Source organism: Apium graveolens, chromosome 4 (assembly GCF_009905375.1).
Source record: "Apium graveolens cultivar Ventura chromosome 4, ASM990537v1, whole genome shotgun sequence".
In the NCBI taxonomy this organism is placed as follows: Eukaryota; Viridiplantae; Streptophyta; class Magnoliopsida; order Apiales; family Apiaceae; genus Apium; species Apium graveolens.
Genome location: NC_133650.1, coordinates 8,174,621 through 8,196,574, shown reverse-complemented (window position 1 = coordinate 8,196,574; position 21,954 = coordinate 8,174,621). Strand labels below are relative to the sequence as shown.

General features: G+C 36.0%; 3 protein-coding genes across 3 annotated transcripts; 1 reads left to right on the top strand and 2 right to left on the bottom strand.

Annotated features, from left to right (window-relative positions):
• Positions 1–350: 350 nt before the first annotated feature.
• LOC141718273 (uncharacterized) lies at positions 351–1,052 on the bottom strand. Its single transcript, XM_074520658.1, has one exon. It carries the CDS (start codon positions 1,050–1,052, stop codon positions 351–353), a length of 702 nt encoding a protein of 233 aa, XP_074376759.1.
• A 7,567-nt stretch (positions 1,053–8,619) lies between these two features.
• On the top strand, positions 8,620–11,198 carry LOC141717661 (uncharacterized). The gene is made up of 8 exons (XM_074519834.1): positions 8,620–9,421; positions 9,618–9,651; positions 9,737–9,964; positions 10,055–10,144; positions 10,236–10,301; positions 10,406–10,497; positions 10,584–10,631; positions 10,719–11,198. Exons 1-8 carry the CDS (start codon positions 9,048–9,050, stop codon positions 10,834–10,836), a joined length of 1,050 nt encoding a protein of 349 aa, XP_074375935.1. The 5' UTR covers positions 8,620–9,047; the 3' UTR covers positions 10,837–11,198.
• A 612-nt stretch (positions 11,199–11,810) lies between these two features.
• LOC141718272 (uncharacterized) lies at positions 11,811–17,167 on the bottom strand. The gene is made up of 6 exons (XM_074520656.1): positions 15,917–17,167; positions 15,522–15,791; positions 14,204–15,196; positions 13,762–13,987; positions 13,012–13,154; positions 11,811–12,429 (listed from the first exon to the last, which is right to left on the bottom strand). Exons 1-6 carry the CDS (start codon positions 17,165–17,167, stop codon positions 12,130–12,132), a joined length of 3,183 nt encoding a protein of 1,060 aa, XP_074376757.1. The 3' UTR covers positions 11,811–12,129.
• Between the last annotated feature and the right edge of the window lie 4,787 nt (positions 17,168–21,954).

Here is a 21,954-nt window from a genome sequence, read left to right as displayed (position 1 = left end):
GTACTCTGTCGGTGTTATCCTTGTGCCTCCTTACTTCCTTAACCACCCATTCGCCAAGATATCCTTCCTTGATAAGTGTTTCGATCTCGTCCTTTAGTTTCCGATACTCGTGTGTGTTGTGTCCGGATGATTCATGGTATTCACAATACTTCTTCTTGTCTTTACTTTGCCAAGATGATAGAGCTTCAGGTTTTCTAAACAGCCCTTTATTCTTGTTTACCTCAATGATATGCTCAATAGACGCGGCCAAAGGCGTATACCTGCTTGCCCTATAGTCATAGCTTGAGGGAGGGCTCCATTCCCTCCTTGTGGTTGTGGCATTCATCCAATTTGGGCTTCGACTACTCCTTCTATACCTTGGTCTTGGAGATCTGTCTCTCTTTCTTGCTCTGTTTCTCTGACTTGCTTGCGTCGTTGGTTGTACCTCTGCCAGCTTTAAATGATTTTGCCAAAGCAAAGACATCCGCCAGAGTGGCCGAGTCTTTCCCCTGTAAGTGCTTCCAGAATTCCGAACCGACCCTTAGTCCTGCTATCAAAAAGCTTTTCAAAGCTTCGTCCGAGGCCCCTCTTACGCTGGTAGATTCAGCGTTGAACCTTTTAAAATACGACGTCAAGCTTTCATTCTCCCTTTTCCTAACATTGGCGAGAGTTGTAACAGAGGGAGCATACCTTATGACAGATTGGAATTTGGTCAAGAACAGGGTCTTCATTTGGTCCCAGGAGGCGATTACCCCCGGCCCGAGCTTCTGAAACCATTGTTGTGCGCTTTCTCTAAAAGTTGCAGCTAATAGCCGACATCGAGCCAAGTATGGGACTTGATACACGTCCATCTCTATATTGAATCGACCCAGGAATTTCACAGGGTCAGAGCTTCCGTGGAAACGGAGATCGCTAGTAGTGTTACGATATCCGGCCGGCAACTGTGCCTCTCTTACTGCCACCGAGAATGGAGAAGGGATTTCAGTCGTGGTCGTTACTATGCCTTCCAAGTGGTTAAGCAGCCTTTTCAGATCGTCTACATTGAAAGTTCCCACACCTGGGATAGTTTGCATGTGAGGTTGCGGACCTTGGGGCTAAGGTGAAGGTACTTCTTCCTGGTTCCCACCTGGAGGAGCTTGTTGTTGGTTGGTATTCTGGGCATCTTCTGGTATCACGATCACTTCGGGGTTCCGACCTTGATCTCCCCCCAGGTTTTCTCCTTGACCTCGGCCGCGACCTCGAGCCATCTCGCGATCATAATTTTCCACATCCCTATGATCATCATACTGAGCATAGTTATCGATGTCTGCTCGATTATACCAGCGGGTATCAATGCGGCCACGATGGTTGTCATGGCGATATCCATCTAAGTACCTACCTCGACCTCCGCCTCTTCCCCTCCATTGGGGTCTCCTCCAACGGTCGCTTCCATACCCTCGACCATACCGGTCCAGTGATCTGTGGGGAGGAGCTCTCCCATGATCGCGGTGCCGCTCCTGATTCCCATGGGAATTCAGGGGCACACGCGTTGTACCATGGGGCGTCACATCTCCACGATCAGCTTCTTTTTTCCATTCAAGTAACAACATCATTAGATCATCGTCTCCTAAGCGGATCCCCAAGCGTTCCTTTAAAGCCACAAAGCCTCGTTGCTCATTCTCTGGCACGGACTCCGCCTGTCGGCGCTCCTCAAGACTACGCCCGGACCGGTGCGGATGGGCAACCCCCCGGTTATCCATTCGCAGTATTTTTCGACCATCAGCATCTTCTTCCACAAGATCAACGATTGGAGATGCATTGTTGGAATAGTTCAGACGTCGCGCGGTTATCGGCACGCGTCCTCCTTCAGTTTGACCGTGGCCGGCCGAGACATCTCTATCAGTAATGGGTGCTTTCCCAGGTGCTTGAGTAGTACGGTTGTGGCGAAGGCCTCTTCTGGTCTAGAGTCGCTCCACGGTGCTCAGTCCTGAGTCGAAACCGTTCAGAGCATCTCCCATACGATACAGTTGTTCCAACAAGTCAGCGTTGCTGATAAGCATAGGTGGTTGTCCCCCAACATCTGGAGTGGGGCGATCAGTCATGGGTGGAACGTAAGGTTCATGGCTGTCATAGCCATGATCAGATTCTTCTTCAGAGCTTCCATCATAAAAACTTCCATCATGGGGTTGAGACATCTTTCCTCCTAGATGTAGATCTTGATTAGCCCCTCCTTCTAGCGCCAATTTGTTGACGGAGGAATCTGGTAACAATAAAGTCTGAGGTTCGTAGCCGGAAACAAGATCTATGACGGTGGTTCTTTATCAGAAACGTGAACAGTAACCGGTGGATCCGATGAACAGTGTTCAACGGGAAGTATGACCAGTGTGTGGTGGTGATGATTACTGGTGGCTGAGATTGCTTAGGGTTAGTAAGGGCTCCTTTGCGCTCTCACTTCTGACCCCTCACAATTTGCCTACGTATCTCTATTTATAGGGAATCAAGCCCACGTAGTTATTGGGGAACAAGAAACCTAACAGGCTTAGATTTCTTGTTCCGAGGCCCAATAGGAAACCTATTGGAAACCGTCTTCTACTAGCTTTAGGAATGTCCGCCGATGAGGCCCAACCACAAAGGCCCAAGGCTCGTCCGCGGCTTCAAGACTTCACGAATAGGTCATCTCACTGGCCAAGGATAACCCTCAGCTACCAGTTGTTTCTCTACACCGTGGACACAGGTATAGCTGTGGTTCACCCCAAATGTTGGATGCATCCTTGTCCCCCGATAAGGAGCCCCTACCAGATTACAAGACAAGTGATCCCAAGCTTTTGAGTGCAAAATGCAGGATACTCCGAAGTCTCTCAATGAGGACACCCGTTGACTACAGAGACAGAGCTCCCAAAGCACACACCAGAATTTACCTTACATCCCCAATGAGGACACTCATTGACTACAGGAGGAGGCCTTACGTCCAGGCATACCCCTGGAGGTCTCTGACCACGAACACCGCCTTTCCTGTAGATATGCTACAGGAAGGAGTTTTGCAATAGAGTAACTGCATCAAATAGGTTAGTAATAATAATCTCCATCTTCCTTGAATCTTCCAAAGAACCCGGTCAAGTAATCATGTTGAAATCTTCCCAAGGTTTTTCTACTCATTCAGGGCGCGCCCTAAGGCTGACCATTGGAAAGGATTCAATCAGGGAATTCCTCACCCTTTCCTTAGTAATTGGGCGCGCCTCCCCACAATGCTGAGGGCGCGCCTTCGGCTTCTACTTATCTTCAGTTTCATATTCATTAGACGCGCCTCCCTTATCAATAGGGTGCGCCTTGCCCTTTACAGAGAAGGAAACCTTCTTTGTCTTCTCCTTGTTTTCGGGCATTTATATCTTAATTTTGACTGTTTTTTTATCTTTAATATGAATATAGTTTTTACCAGTTTTTGGGCATAACAATCTCCAATATCTTATAAATATTCCTAAGTAATGTGATAGAATTTTAATTGTTCAATTTATGTTTGCTTATTCATTTTTGTTTACGAATGTATGATTACTTTCGTTTAGTGTGCATATGACGATATGATATACGTTACTAAAATTATAATGTTAATCAAATTTAAATATTAATACTATAATTGTAAGTTATACATATTTTTTATTTAAATTTTCAAAATAAGGGATGATATACAGTATTAAATTTTTTTAAGAATCATTTAACCCATTTAAACCGACTCAACCCGACCCAAACCGATGTACAATTGATAGGATTGGATTACGAACTTATTTTACAAATTGAGTTAAGAAATATCAAATCAATTTGATTGATCGGATCATAAAATCGCCTCCAACCCGTTACCCCACATATGTGCAGCACTACAAGCACAACCAAGGTCGGACCATACCATTTTATTGCTACTTTACACGTTAGAAAGAACAATTATAATAACACATGGAGTATTAAAAAGGAAAGAGAAGTGTAACCATGTATTGTTTATTTTTCTAAATTAAAGTATATAATTCTCATCGGTGTATTTTACAAACCCATTGATGATGCAACCACCAAGAACACAAAATAAAAACACACCAAAAGGCAAAAATTCGTATTTTAGCAACTCTTGTAAAATTCTTTTCCAAATTGCATACGAGAAAACTTCAACGTTTGCAATATTCTCCTCCAAATTATCCGATGAACATATAGTTGTAAAGGATATTGATTCGTAGTTTTAATATGAATATCATTTATATAATTTGGAAGTAATTTTGTGAGTTTTTAATAATTTTCTTTAGAAATTTATTTTTCTTCACATTTTTTTTACCATTTTCTTATCCAATATTTATGGACAGTTTTTTAAGATTACTCTCCCTCTTTTATTTCAATAAAAACTTTACCGTGACAAGAAATTTTTTAGTGCATAACATTGTATTCCCAAATATAATTTTAGAGAAAAAGTAAAAAAAATAATGATTTATTCACTTTCTTTAGATTTTTTAAGAAAACTTTCGAAAAAAGAGTGATATGTCATAATTGTCTAGTGTAATGTGCAAACATGTAGTCTGCTCCACATCTTATTAGGTAGATAGATGACTTTTCACATATTTGTTTAGCTTCATGCAGTTAATTTTGCTTACATAACATGTGTTGTGTCTGAAATCTAGATTTCGCTTTCTGGTGCCTGCTAAAGACTTGAATGCTTTGAAAAGTGCAAAAAAGACTGTAAAACACGATATGCTAGGATCCATTTTATGACTAGCCTAAGTGCTGAGTTTATTTTTGTGTTGGTTACTAGGCCTTCGGTGTATGGAGCTAGTGCCACGTTGTTTGAGGCCTGAGGGCATAGGCAATGACATAGACATCATATATAGGTTGAAAGTGAGGACTTTTGTTGGTGAAATACAACATTTAACTACATTTCAAGGTTTTAAAGAGTATTCCGGGTTCAGGAAAAATAGCGATATTTTGGGTTTTAAATATCATGATTACAATGTCATATATATTTATTATCGTACTTAGTGCTACTATCTTGATTACTACAAATGTATATGTGTATTATCCCGTAATTTTTTAAAATTCGATTAATAAAAGAATAATAGAATAAAAAGGATTAAAAATAGATAAAAATTAGGATTTAAAATTGAATTAGACTAATTGGCCTAAAATTTGAATCAGATTCTAATATGGATAAATTATAGATTAAGATATAGGGTTTTGTATCACTATAAATACATCATATTCGTCTTCCTCGCTTTTTGTATTAAAATTCGTAGGGTTTTTCTCAGCAAAAATCAGCAGTCTTGTAAAATTCATGGAAAATTCATCGTAAGTCAGAATTTAGTGATTCTGTACTTTTCGGAAAGGTCTTTTCGTTCTTTACAACTTTCGTGTTTCGTGTTTTTCAAGATAATGTCATTTAGAGGGTAAAAAAGGTTATATTCAGATCTGATCAGGTTTTGAGGTAAGATTTCGATCAATCTTGCTAGTGTTTTCAAAATTATGTGTTACGTCTGTATCTTTGATTATCAAAACTTGGGCTAAGTGATGACATATTTTGAGTTATAAATGATGTTGTATATGTGTCTATGTGTGGTGTCAAGACGATAATTTCGAATCTTTGATTTGTGACATGGTTTGTGAAAATATCGAATAAGAACTTAGGACCGCAGTCACCGGATTGTAGTGACAGTTTTCAGAAAATTTAGGACCTTTATCACCAGGTTGTAGTAGTTGTGGCATGGATCATGGATTTTGAATTATTGTCTTTTATGTGGTATGTGTATTGTGTGTATCAAATAAGAATAAAAATAAGAAAGTGTATCGAAAGTATTTGTTTCGTATGTCGTATATCATATCATATTTTGTTATATGTGTTCATGTTACTTGGTCAACTAGTTGGATTGATTGGTTTCTTGCTGGGCTGTATAGCTCATTACTTCAATTTCAGGTTTCGCCTAAGAGTTCGAGTTGGATAGCATTGGAGTTCGATGACTTAGATTTGGAGTAGATTGACTTTTGGACTCCACTTTTAGCTGCGCGTTTGTAATAGTGATCTTTGTAATAGATTTTCGTATTAGTACATTGTATTTTATTTTAGTTTTGGTTTAGAATTAATGGTCCGGAAGTGCGGGCTGTTACAATATGGCATTTTCAGAACATGCTTTAGAAAGAATAAACAATTTAAAGGAGTGCTGCTATGCTCTTGTGAAATGGTTTAGACCGGTATAACAAATATGGTTTTTTCAAAAGAAATTGACAATTTGCTTCTTGTTGATGAGGAGTGCCATAAAATGTTCTCTGCAGATTTATATGCAAGTAAAATAGTAACTGAAATTTATAGAGAGTATTATCAACTCTTGGAAATAATAACCAATTGATAGGCGATTTCCATGATATTTTGTGCTGTAGCACAATTTTCTGCAAAGCTTTGGTCATTTCAGTTGGTTATAGAAACATCAACATTTTCCAAGGATGAGAATGAAATTATTCTTCTTAATATTGAGATCGGAACTTGATATATGTCAGCAGACTTTGCAAGGAAGTAGTGGCTATAAATTGCTTAAATGATGCTTCACGCGTCAATGCTTTGATGTTGCTGTGAATTCCCAGAGATTGGTGTTAGGGCTGAGTTCCATCTCATCTACCTGTAAAAGAATATCCAGATTTCGTAGAAAAGTCTAATAAAAACCACTTATGTTTCAGAAGTGTGCTTGGAAAGCTTTTTTCTAGAAGTGAAAAACATTTAACCCAAAAAACATATCCATCAAGCCTTTTACAAAGGGGATGGCGAGGCGATGATATGAGGATGTTAAAGAAAAAAATTGGCAAGGAACGACGCTGAAGCCATTACTTTGGGAGTGAAGTCCTTGAAGAATGCAAAGACCTGGACACATGTTGTCGCAGTGAATTGGATTGACAGCGTATATGCAAATGATTTTTCTGTACCACATCTCTTATGATCTTTGATTACAAGGTCTACAATGCAAAAAATGGATCATCCTCATTTCCTTAGGTTCCCATGGCGCGCTTGTGACAAGCTGATTCACATCAAGAAAGAAAGTAAAAATTCTGCTGGAGCTTACACAACTACTATGGCTAATGGGTTCACAACTATACTGTATTATGCTAAAATTTTAAACAGATATCTATTTTACGCTATTAAAGTGACACTGAAAATCCTTCTATACTCACTCAGTCTTTCTAATTTTAAGCATTGAGTTCAATCTGATTCAAAAGACCATCCTACCGACAACTTGGGCAATGTAGCATTGCAAACATAAGCTGATAAGCTAGCTTTATCTTCATTATTCGAAAAGCATCTCAAGACTCAAAGGCATTGGAGATTTTGAAAAACGCATCTGCATTAAAATAAGAGGTGGATCCTTGATGTCTCCTTCTCTAAAAAGTTTAGTACTTGGGAACAGAGAGCACTCATTAATAAACTAATGCTGATTTGTTCTGTAGAAAAGTAATGCAGAAGAAGAAAATTCAAGGGGAAACAAAAGCTTCATGCAGCAGGGTCATAGAAGTTGGTACTTAACTCATGCAGGGCATGTTTGCCTCCCACTTATAAGTTAACTATTTAGATCGATGACTGTTTGTCGACCCAATTTATAAGTCAAATTTACAACTTATAAGCTGATAAATTGAATATTAGCAACAACGTACTTTTTCTCAACTTATTATGATTTTTCGCTTTATTATTTGTTTTAGTTTTAAAATTTATATTTGTAAATATTAGTCTAATAATAAATTATGGAATTAAGATAATTATATTTAAAAGTTATTTATTTTAGTTCATTTAAGTAAAAAAAAATCTGACTTAAAGAAATGTATTCAAACACTTATATAACTTATAAGTATTTATTTACTTATCACTTATTACTATTTCATTTTAAATAATAAATTATTTATTTTAAAATTTCTATGTGCCCGTTTGGGAAATCTTAAAATAAGAAACTTATGACTTAAAATGAATAAGTAATTTATAAGTGATAAGTAAATAAATACTTATAAGTTATATAAGTGTTTGGATAATTTCACTTATAAGTCAGAATTTTTTTTAATTTAATAAATCAAAATAAATAATTTTTAAATATAATCATATTATTTCCTGAATTTTAGATTAGATTAACATTTAAAAATATAATTTTTAAAATTAAAGTTAATAAAAACGCAAAAAAATCAAATTAAGTTGAGAAAAAGTACGTCATTACTAACATTCAACTTATCAGCTTATAAGTTGAAAATCTGACTTATAAGTTAGGTACACAAACAGTCCTCGATAAGTACTTACGGGCTTATAAGTCAATAAGTGACTTATAAGCTCTGGCCAAACAGACCCATAATCTTTAATTTTTTAGGACTTGCTATTAATATGAAAACTTGTTAAAAGGGAGGGAGAGAGAGAGATTGGGAGGCAGAGAGAGAGAGAGGGGTGTTAAACACAAATCACATTTGAGATAAGTAATAGTACTAGTTTTTCATTGCATACGCACACATGTATGACATAATATAAAGTAGTAGAGTACATGGACTAGTATTTGCATGGGAATCTACGAGAGTATGGGACTCTGCTACAGAGGTACATAGTTATAAGATTTAGAATGGGGACAGACAGGACTGGAGAAGATTAAAGCAGCTTATGTCCAAAGCAGAACACACTTTTATAATCTCCCTCTCCCTCTCCTTTTTCTAATATTCAAATATCTCATTAAGCAAAGCATATATTCTTCTTACACCACCACTACACACCAACTGCAGGGGCTTGCTTTCCCCTGTTACTATCTCTCTCTCCTAGCCTTACCTTTTCTTTCAGTTAACGACTTATTAGTGTCCTCCTTTGCATCTAATGCAATAAAATACACTAAATTCTGCAAGTTAGGCAAGTTTTGGTCATTGATGAGAGTCAGAATGTTTGAGGATTTTTGTTGTTTTTCAGTATTCAAGATCAACTACAGATGCTTTACCATTAAGTAATCTCCATCATCGTTTTGAGTACTTAACGATACAAGCCAGAGACGAAACTACTCATATCCTAGCGGAATATTTTTATTAATTTATCAGAAGCCCTGCACAGAGAATCAGAGTCTATTAACAACATGAATGTGTTGACAGGAACCTCAAAAGCTTCTTGGCATCCAGTTGTAACCGCTGACACAACCACCGCAAGCTACTGGTTGAACTGGAGGGCCTTAATTTGTGCCATTTGGATTATGGCATCTATTGCCTTAACAGTGTTTCTAATTACAAGGTACGAAGGGCCTCAGAATTCAAGAAGTAAAAGCAGAGAAACACAAGAAAAGAAAACATGTGGTGGATTGTTGTACGAGGATGAACTCTGGAAGCCATGCCTCAGAGGAATACATCCAGTGTGGTTGCTTGTATATCGGCTAGATGCTTTTTTTGTGCTTATAATAATGCTGAGTTTAAACGGTGCAGCTGATGGTGGCAAAATATTTTGCTACTACACTCAGTAAGTTGTCAATTTCTTATCTCCTTCGCTATCCAAACTGTTGCATGTTCCATCAGCTATTTCTTTAAATAGTAAACTGTTAAAGCTACTAGAAAGATTTATCAGGACATTCTTATTTCCTATGTTAGAATTATAACACTTGTTTCAGCATTAAGTACAACGAGTTTTCTTGCTAATGACACTGGGTGCTAAACAGGTGGACTTTTACTTTGATTACCATCTATTTTGGGGTATGTTCTACAATCTTCTATGCTTTTGTTATAATCATGATATTAGGTTGCAATTTGTATTTATGTTTTTAAGATCAAACTGTAGCTAGGATCCTTAATCTCCATTAATGGATGTTACAAGCACTACAAAAAAGTGGGCGGTGACAGAATTGCTAACCTGGAGCTGGAAGGAGATGCTGAGCAAGGCACTTTGCATACTTCTGAGACACCGAAATATAGTGAAGTAGCCACTTCAACCAAAGAATTTGTGTGCCATGGACAAGATCGCGAACTTGCAGGTTTCTGGGGCTACCTTTTCCAAGTTATTTTCCAGGTAACTTGCCATAACTTGAAATACTAATGCAAGATTTTCTGTTGAGTTTAAATAATTAGTTTACCGCGATTACCTCTGTCTTGCAAACAGATGAATGCAGGTGCAGTGGTGCTAACAGACTGTGTATTCTGGTTGATAATTGTACCATTTCTAACACGCAAAGATTACGATCTCAACTTTGTAAGTTTCCTTTCTTCATATGAGCTGCTAATAATTCAATATCTTCATATTAAGCTTTGAGGTTTTTAAAAATATAATCACACTTCTGCAGTTGCTAATAAGTATGCACTCAATCAACGTCGTTTTTCTGCTTGGTGAGGCCGCATTGAACAGCCTGGTAAGTTTCAGTGCAACTCTGAGATTGATATAATCCGTTACTGATTACAGTTTGCAACTTGAATCATCGATGTTTCTGATATACGTTGTCCAAATTTATTTCAGCGGTTTCCTTGGTTCAGAATTGCGTATTTCTTCCTATGGACAACAGTTTACGTTGTTTTCCAGTGGATTTTACACTCAACTCTGTCAACCTGGTAAGAAACTCCTGTTTATAGCAAGCTTGTCATGAATTCGACATCAAAGTACTAATTACAGAGCTGCATATTTGCACCCTAAACAGGTGGCCGTATCCATTTCTTGACCTATCAAATACACATGCTCCTTTATGGTATGTAATCTGAAGTCTTCATCAGCTAATTTGTGTGTGTGCTCGCGGAAACTAATACAAGATTATGTCGGAAACTGAAATCTGCAGGTACTTGTCGATAGCTCTGTTGCATATACCGTGTTATGGCGTTTTTGTTTTGATAATGAAGCTCAAACACTCTGTGTTTTCAAGATTGTTTGGTTCATCTTACCATTGTGTCTACTAATTTGGATCGATCTAGTGCTGTAAAAAATGTCGAGAAAATTTCTTGTACGGAGAGCTGGAGTTCTTGATTATATGCGGATAAAGCAACACACAAGCTACTCGACAATGAGGACGAAGCCCGGTAATAGCTTCGATAAATGTTAAGTTACCAATTCTCGAAACAGGATTAAGGTGTATACAATTCTTGTTCTTGTGTATTAGTAATAGCTAAATACATGTGTGCACAAGTCACACAAGGGAAAATATGTGCAATTGGTTGTTTGTGTGTGTGTGTTTTGCTTCCTGTGGAAATTATTGGAAATTGGTTAGGAAAATTCGATTATTCGAATTCTGATTAATACAAAAGCGAAAAAAGTTTTATTATGGAGCTACTGTGCAAGTGTATTGATGACCTGTGAAAGGCAATAAGCTAGTCAAAAGTAAATAATGGTAGTAGTACGTCTTTAATCTTTTTACTTTTTTCTTTTTCCTTTATTCAGATCTCTACCAGATATATCCATTATGACATAATGTTTGCAATTAGCAACATAAAATAAGCATATTACATAAAATAAGTATATCTATTATTATAAACGAAACATGGTTTCCTTTGATCGGTTGGTTAACACCTTCTTAAAATATTTGTTTTCATCTTCCAAAATAAAGTTAAAACAAAAATAATTTATTTAAATATGTTAAATCAGGTATCTAATATAATTACAAACTCTTTCAACTACAATTCATCTAATTTCCCTCAACTTCTTTCTCATTTATTGCACAGAAAACCAAATACTTCCAAACTTAATTTTAATAATTCATATTTTAATATTAGAAAATAATTCATATTTTAAATCCATCAGTATCACCATACATACAAAAAGTTAACTTTTTTAATTTCAATAATACCTAATTTTTATCTTTTATAATTTACTTTTTATATATTAAGCAAATTGCAAATTTATAATCAGCCCGTGCAATCACGGCTATATGCTAGTATAAGAAAAACAAGCTGGCTTATGACATTAAGTTTACCAAGTATTCAAATGTTGACATCAAAAATGATAAAAAAAAAATTATGTGAAGACAATACAAGTATACAACCTAGAACTCTATCTTTTGCAAGCTAACAGGCACAAACAGTATACAGTATCAAGTTTCCCAAAAAATTTAGCCTTCACAATGCAAACACATATACACACAAAAAGAAGAGCTTCACCATTCTCTTAAATTTGGTATACCAACAGGCCAGCCAGATAGAAATACATACTCTGGTTTGACAACTACAGTATAGGTGTATGGTATAAAATGCAGGCACTCACAGGGAGGAGCTTGGTAATGAACCCATTGAGATAATATTATCATGATCTTTATGCCCAAATAACTTCTCCAATTTTGCCTTCGAGAACAGTCCAGACAGAAAGTTAGCTGATGACCAGGAATCGTCCTGCCTATTAAGCATATCCAACGTGCCGTATGCATCACCTCCGGTATCCATACTGTCTTTACTTTCAAGCCTCTTGGTTATATGGGCTCCACACGGACAAGTTGCTATCTTTTTGTAGCATGGTTTGTGGAAAACCACCTTACAGGATCTGCACCTTTCAACCTCCCCTTCCTGTCATTACAGACTACCGATCAAAAACCACAGTAACTTAACCGCAATTTACAGGATTAACAATTTTAGACTTTTAGTACATGAACGGTGAACCTTTTCAATTCAAGGAAGATGTTCTATAATGATGACTCAACTTTTTATGTACATCCCTGCAACTAGCTTACATGTTACAGTGTGTACTAGACCACCGGTAGTACTCGATCTATATAAAGCAAGTAATGGATTCTTAGGTTCTTTCTTCTAGCTTAAAGTCAACTAAGTTTTAGGAACTTTAGCAAAATAAACAGTGAGGTGTTATCTTCTGTTTCTTATATACTAGTAATACTTCGAGAATTCAATAAGACTTGGGTCACTTGACAAACAAAGAAGCAATAGGGAGTATTAACTATTCAAAGAGACTGATTTCTACATTACTTTAGTTACCAATAAACAGATCAAATTGGCTTTGTTCATATCCTTCCCACAAGGTCATACTTTGAAATATTAAAAGTTAAAACAATGATGATAAGGGAATTTTTCTCAGAGTGAAACTTGATACAAGAACCACCTGAAATTATAATGTGGAAGGTTATGTATGCTTACCTGGAAAGGAAAAATGAGAGATGATGGATCCTCACAGGCTTGTCGAGCGTTACACGGTACACCCACATCACAGCATACAAGACATTGCTCTGTAATATGTTCCAGGATTTTCTCTGAGACATTTTCTACCATAACCGGAAGCGCTGAAAACAAAATATTAAGATTTAGAGTACATCAAAAGAGGAGGTAAAATGATATTCCATGACTAGGTTTAAGAAGCTTGTAATAAATAAACAGTAAAGCATGTTTATGCTTCCTTCAAAACAAAGTGTTCAAGGCAGGATATGAGGTCATATAAGTGTGAGCTGGATACCGTGACAAACAAACTTCAAGCCCTAAATTATGTAAAAGTGTCAAAGGAAACATTCAATATAGTATCCAAATCCAATAATTTTTTCCCAAGCCCAAAAGGTAGTCAACATGCTAAAACTTTCCACCAGCACACACATTCATACACAATATACTAGTAGAGACTAGAGAGAACCCCTTGACAATTTGGAGATGATCCAAAATGCTTATGTAACATTTGTTTAGATTAATTTTGATTTTTGAGAAAGGAAAAATGGAGGTAGAACCGCATATAACTATACCTACATTTATTAGTTCTTAGTATAAGAACAAACATCCTGAGTATATTACCACTAGAATAGAATTTCTTCCAAACAACATGCACACACAAAAAAAAATTAATAAAGTTCTAGCAAATTAGTAAAAAAGAAAAGGTAATAAACTTCAAGTAAAGTTGCGAACCTGCAAAAACACCTCTTGAAAGATCAATCAAATCTCTAAGTGCAAAGAAATCATTGCTTTCAAGAAGGTACCTCCGAGATCCAAGCCCTATGAATATGGTTCTGCGGAAAGGGCATCTAACATATGGAAGCATAGCTCCTATTTTTTTCCTAACATTCGTAACAAGTTGAAGTGCAGGAACTTTTGAGAGAAGTAGAGGATTGACTGCGCTGACGCATAACATGGGCTGATGGGAAATAACAGATTAAAACAAGTTAATCCAAGAAAGTTGGATTAAAATAACATAATTAAATAATAAAGACAGACACACACATATACATGGAACTGACATCGAAGGAGACTTAGAATAACATCATTCCATTATCTGTGCCTTCCCCAAATTTTCCCATAAAAAGTAAATCTAATTAATTATATAAATTACATGCTACATGCATTAGTTTACCTGGTCGTGGATAGAATCAAGGTAATACTTAGCCATTTGAGAAACTGGATATTGAGTAAAATCCCAGGAATGCAAAACTCTGGCTGGCAAGACAGCAGTTTCATTTGTATGGCATGAAGCACAAAATAACTGACCGCTGTACTCACAAAGACGAGGATTCCCCCATCCAAGAGTCTGTGCTAAATCCTGTATGCGGGTTTTTCCATCATCAAAATGTTTGTGGCATCCCGAACATGTGTAATGTTGTGCTTCTAGAATCTGTTTCTTAGATTTGCTGGGCCAGATTTTAACAACAAGGGATATAGTTGTGCCAAAGGCAGATATGCTTCCCACGCCATCTCCAGTAGGGAGTGTCGACTGAAGCATTTCACTACCAGATGCCAGTAAACAGGGATCATCCTTTGTTGGGGACAAGAACCAAACCAGTGGACTTGAATGACTGGATGAAAATTGAGAATTAATAAGAGACTGCAAACAGTCTTTAATAAGAACACTTCTCTCTGCAATGACAGCTGGAGAAGCATTTCCAAAAATCTTTCTAGATTCTCGTTCTACTGAGGACCAAGGAGAAGGAAGAGTCCAGCCTTGATCAGAAAATAATGCCTTCAACCGGCGATATAGAGTACAAAAATCACGATATCTTCTTTCAACTTCCCATGTATCCTCTCCACTCCACACTTGTAACTTATAAACAGTGTATTCCTTCACTCCAACTAGTCGTTCGCTCAGTGAAACGTTCCCATTCTTTTGCCTTGCACCAACTACATCCACCTTATCAATTCTCAGAGGGCGGTTCATTAGTACATTAGCATTTTCAGAACTAGAAGTCGAAGCTGTAGATCCACCATCTCTTAGTGGCATACTAATCTGGGACAGAGATGACCTATTACTCTGTACAAATCTAGCCCCATGATATTCATTAGAATCAAGTAATATATCTTCCATCTCATGGACAAGCTCGTCATAATATTCATTTGTTTTATGACTTCCGACCTGCAAGAGATGACAAAACTAATTACAATCACACCAGAAGCATCATTAAACTTAGAATATTAGTATATGAATTGGATATATAATCCACTAAAACATTTAAATCTGCAAAGATATGTAAAGATTAATGAGTACTACTCATATGTGTATCAAAAATCTACCTATTTCTTGGCATATATATAGAATGCATATTTTAAAAAATTGAACCATTCATATATCAAGCATTTATTTACTCAACTTGATGTATCAGAAAAGTAAATTTAAACCTTTATACTAGCACAGTAAGATATTCCAGCCAGTTAAGGGAAGAGAATAGCAGTTTGCTGACCTCAACTGGTACCGGATGATTAGGAGCAGGAAAATCCTTTATGGTCCTATTTAGATTGTTTTGTGCCTGCAATGAATTTGATATCTGGTCTTCAAGGGATTCCTTCAATAAAACTTCAGAAGCTTCCACTGGACTGGAATGGAGATGACTTAATGTATCTTCAGAAGGAGAATTCAACTGCTGTTTCGTGTTCTCATCATTCTCACTTTCAGAGAAATAAAGAATGCTATTTTCTTCTTTAGTACTAGTGCACAAGTGTACGCCTTTCAATTATTTTCGCCAATATTCAAACCTGCTTTCAAAGCTAGGTCTTCTACTAGCAGATCATGTTCCTTCACATATAAATCTCTCTCAGGACACATCTGAGGCAAGTCTGCTGGTTGGCTAAGACTTACAGATTTATAATTATCAGTGCACGTATATTTTTCCCCTGCCTTACCACATTTCAGAAGACTCTCTGTAGAATAACTTTCAATATCCGAATTTAATTCATTTGCATCTTGTACTTGATTGCCATTAGTAAGAACGTTTATTGCACCTTCTTGTTGCACTAGCAAACTTGTATTTTGTAACCTATTGCTAGATGCATAAGTAGAATGTAAAATATTGGTATCACTTCCAGCAGTTATTTGTTTCTGAACCCACAAGTCATCCGGTGCCATCGATGTTATAGGATTGGCACATGTTTCTTGCATATAATCGTCCCAGTCATCCGAACCAAATGCCACAGATGAGTTCATACGCAGTGCATTTTCATTTTCCCTAATTTTATCTTGAGGATAACCTATGATTCTTTTATCATATGAATTAACCTGCTTCTCGTCACCTGTACCATACCCAAACAACGAATCCTCACCTTCTGAATATTCATACCTAGACGAGGCTTCACCCTCATCTGAGCTTCTTCCACCATTTACCACGTCAAATCCCGTATCAGTTTCTGTATTTACTAAACAACTGTCAACTCGATCAATACTTGTAGAACAATGTGAATCACCATTAAGAACAGCAACCCCACTTGTAGACACAGCTTCCTGGTCAGCTTCTACATTTTCTTTCTGCAGCACGGGATCATTATCACTACTTAGCATCACCCCAGACGTAGCACAATCCCATTTCAAGACACGCCCGCCACCATCCTCACCATAAAGCCCCTCATCCAAAGCATTACTTAAGTCAGGAATCTCTCCCACTCTACCCTCCACACCAAAATCCATAAAACCCGTAGAATCATCATTCAAATTCACCGCTCCATCATTCCTCACCAACCCTCGTCCAATTCCTAAACCGTTCCTCCTCTCCAAACCAATCCTAGCATCACTAGATTCAATCCTCTTACTCAACTCACTTACCTTCTTATCATCGAATTTCCTCTCGAAACTCCCTCCCAAACTAAACCCATCCAAACTCCTAAACGACCCAAACTCCGATTCAGCATCACGAAACGGGCCAACAGAGCTACACATACTAGGGGTCCCCATAACCGAATTGGCACTACAATACCTATCGAATTCCGACTCACCACACGACGAGTATCGCGACGAAACAGGCGAAAGATCGAAACTTTCATCAAATAGCTGTTGACCTTGCCATGGCAAAAACTCACCAATTTGATCTGATGAGTTTTTGCCATCTCCATTTTTCATTTGATCATACAATATTTTAATTTAATCTTTGTAATTGTAATACAAGAAATGATCTCAATTGAATAGATTATAAGTTGAATTAATCAAACACTAGTTTAAGTCGTGTAAGTATTAAAGCACATACGCATATGAATATATTAGGGCTTGTAATAGTGAATTTTAAATGATATGAGGTGAGTTAAAAGGAGTTAAAGATCGAAGACTGAGAGAGAGAGAGAGAGAGAGAGAGAGAGAGAGAGAGAGATGACCTGAAAATTTAAATTGGGCGTGCGTGCGTTGTCGTAATGGAGAAAGCTAGGGAAATCTGGGGATTAGAATTCAGATGTTCACAGGGTACTTTTTTTATTCATCTGTTGTTTTCTGAAAATGAAAAAAAAAACTATCTTGAGATAAAAAAAAATAGGTTTTCTTTTTTCTAAAATCAAAATTACTATTTTTCAATTGGATAACAAATAGTCCCTCCGTCCCTCTCATTTGCTTATCGTTTACCTTTTTTGGGATATCTCTACGGATTGTTTATATTTCATAATTTTTCAAAAATAGTAAAATTTTTATAATTTTTAAAATTACTACATTTACTACTTCTCTCCGCTGTACCCACTTTATATATACTAACCTATAACCCGTGTGATGCACGGATTGATTATAATATTTGTAATTTTATTATTTTATAAAAATAAATTATAAAATACCATAATTATATATTATTCAGATTAACGAAATTAAAATATTTACGTATTTTTTTGTATGTATTATATTATTGAGGAATTCAAAATTTAGATAGATAAAATCTTAAAAAGTCCTTATACTACAATTTATATAGGTCGCTTGAAATATTGAATAACAATGGTGTACATGGATTTGATATTTTTTCTAATATTTTCTTGATTTATTAATTATTTTGTTATATTATAATATGAATTATTAAAATTAATTTTGGAAGTGTTCGGTTTCTTGTAAAAAAGGTAAGAAATAACTTGAGTGCAATTAGAAATTAGGTTGAATAATAATTCATAGAGTTTGTAGTTATATCGGATACATAATTTATTTTTGGAAGATGTTAAAATACATTTTAGGAAGGCGGTAATCAACCGACAAAACGAAACCATGTTTCGCTTATAATAATAATACTCCAATACAAACTAAATTAAAATACAAACTACACCTTCCACGCACAACTACACGTAATTCCCTCCATTTTTAATTGAATTTTTCCCGTCAATTAGTGAACTCTTTTTAAAATTTAACTTCACTATATTTTTTTACATCATCCAACAATCAGTATAAATACCATATTTGATATGTTTCGACGATAAATCACTAATTATGTATACGAGAATCACTAAAAGTACTGGTTCTGGAATTAGTACTGATTTCAGTTTACTGATTTGGGTAAGTTTAAATACTGATTTGTCGTCAAAATATAGCAAATATGCTATGCAAATCGATGAGTATGAGATAAATAAAAATACGGTGAAATTATTTTTTTAAAAAAGTTAACCAACTAACGGGAAAAGTAAAATTTAAAACGAAGGGGAAAGTGATTAAACATGTGGGTCTCATTGGTTTGTAGTTTGTATTCTAAGAGCATCTCCAATAGGGGTTGACAAGGAGGTTGCCAAGCTTATGTGGCATGACACCCTTGGTTACCTACCTATTGGAGTTGGGAGGTTGCCAAAAGTTTGCCTACCAAGATTGCCAAAACTTGGCAACCCCTCGGCAACTTCCTAAATTAGCAAAAAGTCATAAAAACATCTAAAGTGTATATTACTCAACCCACTTTTATATTGAACTAAATATTAAATTAATATAGAGGGACCACATGGGCAACCTTTAAAGTTGCTTAACTATTTGAGCAAAATTTTAATAAATGTTGTCAAGAGTGACATGGATGTGAGAGAAAATTAAAAAATAATATATTTAATGATTTGTCATGATTTGGCAACTTTCTTAGCAACCTGTATTGGGGATGCCCAGTTAATAACTTCTATTTATCCTTCCTTCCTTCTTCTTCGTTTCGGATCGAAAATAGAAGAGTTGAGTAAATAAAAAATCCAAAGGAGGTTCATGGCCAAGGGGAAAGATGCCCGAATAACGGTTATTTTGGAATGTACCAGTTGTGTTCGAAACGGTGTTAATAAGGTATCAACGGGTATTTCCAGATATATTACTGAAAAGAATCGTCACAACACGCCTAATCGATTGGAATTGAGAAAATTCTGTCCATTTTGTTACAAACATATGATTCATGGGGAGATAAAGAAATAGATCGAATCGAGCACATGTATGTAACCCTTCCAAGGAAGGGTAAAAATGACATTCTATATAGAACATAGTGAAATATTCTATATATAACATATAACATAATTAAATATAAACAAACCAAATCCTATTTATTCTAATTCATTTTAGATCCGACCGTAATAGGATTTTCGGGATAAGGACTAAACTAAACAAACCATGGATAAATCCAAGCGGCCTCTTCTTAAATCCAAGCGATCTTTTCGTAGGCGTTTGCCCCCGATTCAATCGGGGGATCGAATTGATTATAGAAACATGAGTTTAATTAGTCGATTTATTAGCGAACAAGGAAAAATATTATCTAGACGGGTGAATAGATTGACCTTGAAACAACAACGATTAATTACTATTGCTATAAAACAAGCTCGTATTTTATCTTTGTTACCTTTTCTGAATAATGAGAAACAGTTTGAAAGAACCGAGTCGACCACCAGAACTGCGGGTCTTCGATCCAGAAATAAATAGGTTTACTCTTTCTTCACTTGACTAAAAAAAAAGTAAAATCCGAACTCAAACGCAGATTGATGTTTTGTTCGAAAAATATAGATTGAATTGTCGTGTCGTAAGAAAAAAAGAATCGGGCAAGAATAAAGATTTTTTTTTTGAGTGTGTTCATTCAGTTTTATTATTTTTTATCATATTTAATATTTATTTTGACTTTACCCTCCCGGAGTTCATTCTCCGGGGAACTCCGTTTAAATTATTCCGGTGGATTCTTTCCAATCTACTTCTTTTATGATCTCATTGGAAATCATATAAAGACAATTTTTATTCGATATAGCTATTTGTGCAAGTATTTTACGATTAAGAAGCACCTGTTTCTTATATAGGTCGTGTATTAATCTACTATAACTATAGGATACCCCTATTTCCCGAATTACTGCGTTTATTCGAGTGATCCACAAACGGCGAAAATTTCTCTTTTGCTTATCCCTATCCCGATGCGACGAAACCAAAAGCTCTTATTTTCTGTTGAGTAATTGTTCTAGTAAGTCTTGAATGAGCCCCTCGAAAGCTTGATGCAAATAAACGAATTTTTGTTCTACGTCTCCGAGCTATATTTCCCCGTCTAATTCTGGTCATTGAATAAATGAAACTTTGACGAATAACTAATAGATTTCCTTTCTTTCAGTTATTCTTTTTCCCTTTCCTAGTCTATTAATAACAAAGCTTTTTTTCAATGTATAAACTAAAAATTCCAATGACTTTGGCTACTATAACCTTCCCGACCACTATTTTTCTTTTTTCTATACATTTCACTTCGAAATAAGAATTTTAATTTTACTAGGTATCAAAATAAAATATAATAAATAAAAATGGATAAAGAAATAGTGGCTTCCTTCGTTTATATGGTTACTTCTTAAACGGTGAGGTTTTCTCTATACACCGGAGCCTTTACTTTATTTAATCGATGTTATTGGTAACTTGTATAATTCACATTCTTTGGCTCTACCCATAAATTTTCCAGTAATAGATCTTTCACGATTAGATATACTTACAAAGTAACGATATTTAATTCTGAAAGTTGGCTGGGTAGCTGTGGCGCCCTCCAAACCCGGGTCAGAAGTTTGGGGTCCACAACACAAACACAATATATCAACATGTATAAGAAATATTATTTATAATGACCTTGCTTCACAAAACCACAGATCGCAACAGGTTAAAGTATGAAAACAAGCCACAACCTTAATTATTACATCGTACCAAATCCTAACTAATTTAACTTACAATTGATAACAAAATCATTCTTACAATCTGACTATCTCTTTACCGCATGAAACTTCTGCTAGCTCGATCCAACTCGACTGGAACCTTAGCCCGCACTTTAGACTGAGGAACTTCACTATCATCCATATTCTTTTCAACTATAAAATATATAAAAGAATTGCAAGGGTGAGCTATCTAGCTCAGCAAGTCATGATAACGATAACTGAGGTTAAACGATGATTAAATGAGATGATTCGAAGGAATCAAGTTTCTTTTTAACTATTCATTAGAATTGGATATTCATTTTAAGTTTTAAAAACCAAGGTTAGGCTGCTGATCAGTCACGCACTAACCCCGAGCAAGCACACAACACTGCTCGAATTTCCGGATCCAAGGCACACATTGGCCTAACTTGACCATTGGTATGGTCTGACCACGAATCTGGTACACACATATATAAAAACTATCCAATCCTAAAGCAGTTCAATATGATAACAATATGATTCAATAAAACAAGATCATAATCGATGATGGTTAAACATTTGCATAAAAACGTAAGAAAACTTATGGATATCTCAAGGATATATCAGGGTATGTATAAGAAATGGTTTTCAATTTGTACCAGCATCCGGTATTAGGTCAGAAATGATTTTTCAAAGTATAGTTCTTTGATTTTATAAAGAATGGTTGCAGTATAAAAGTTTATGTGTTTTCAAACAATTTCGTTTCAGTGTTTGCTGTTTGGTAGTTATACCTTTGGGGAGTAGTATCATGTTGGT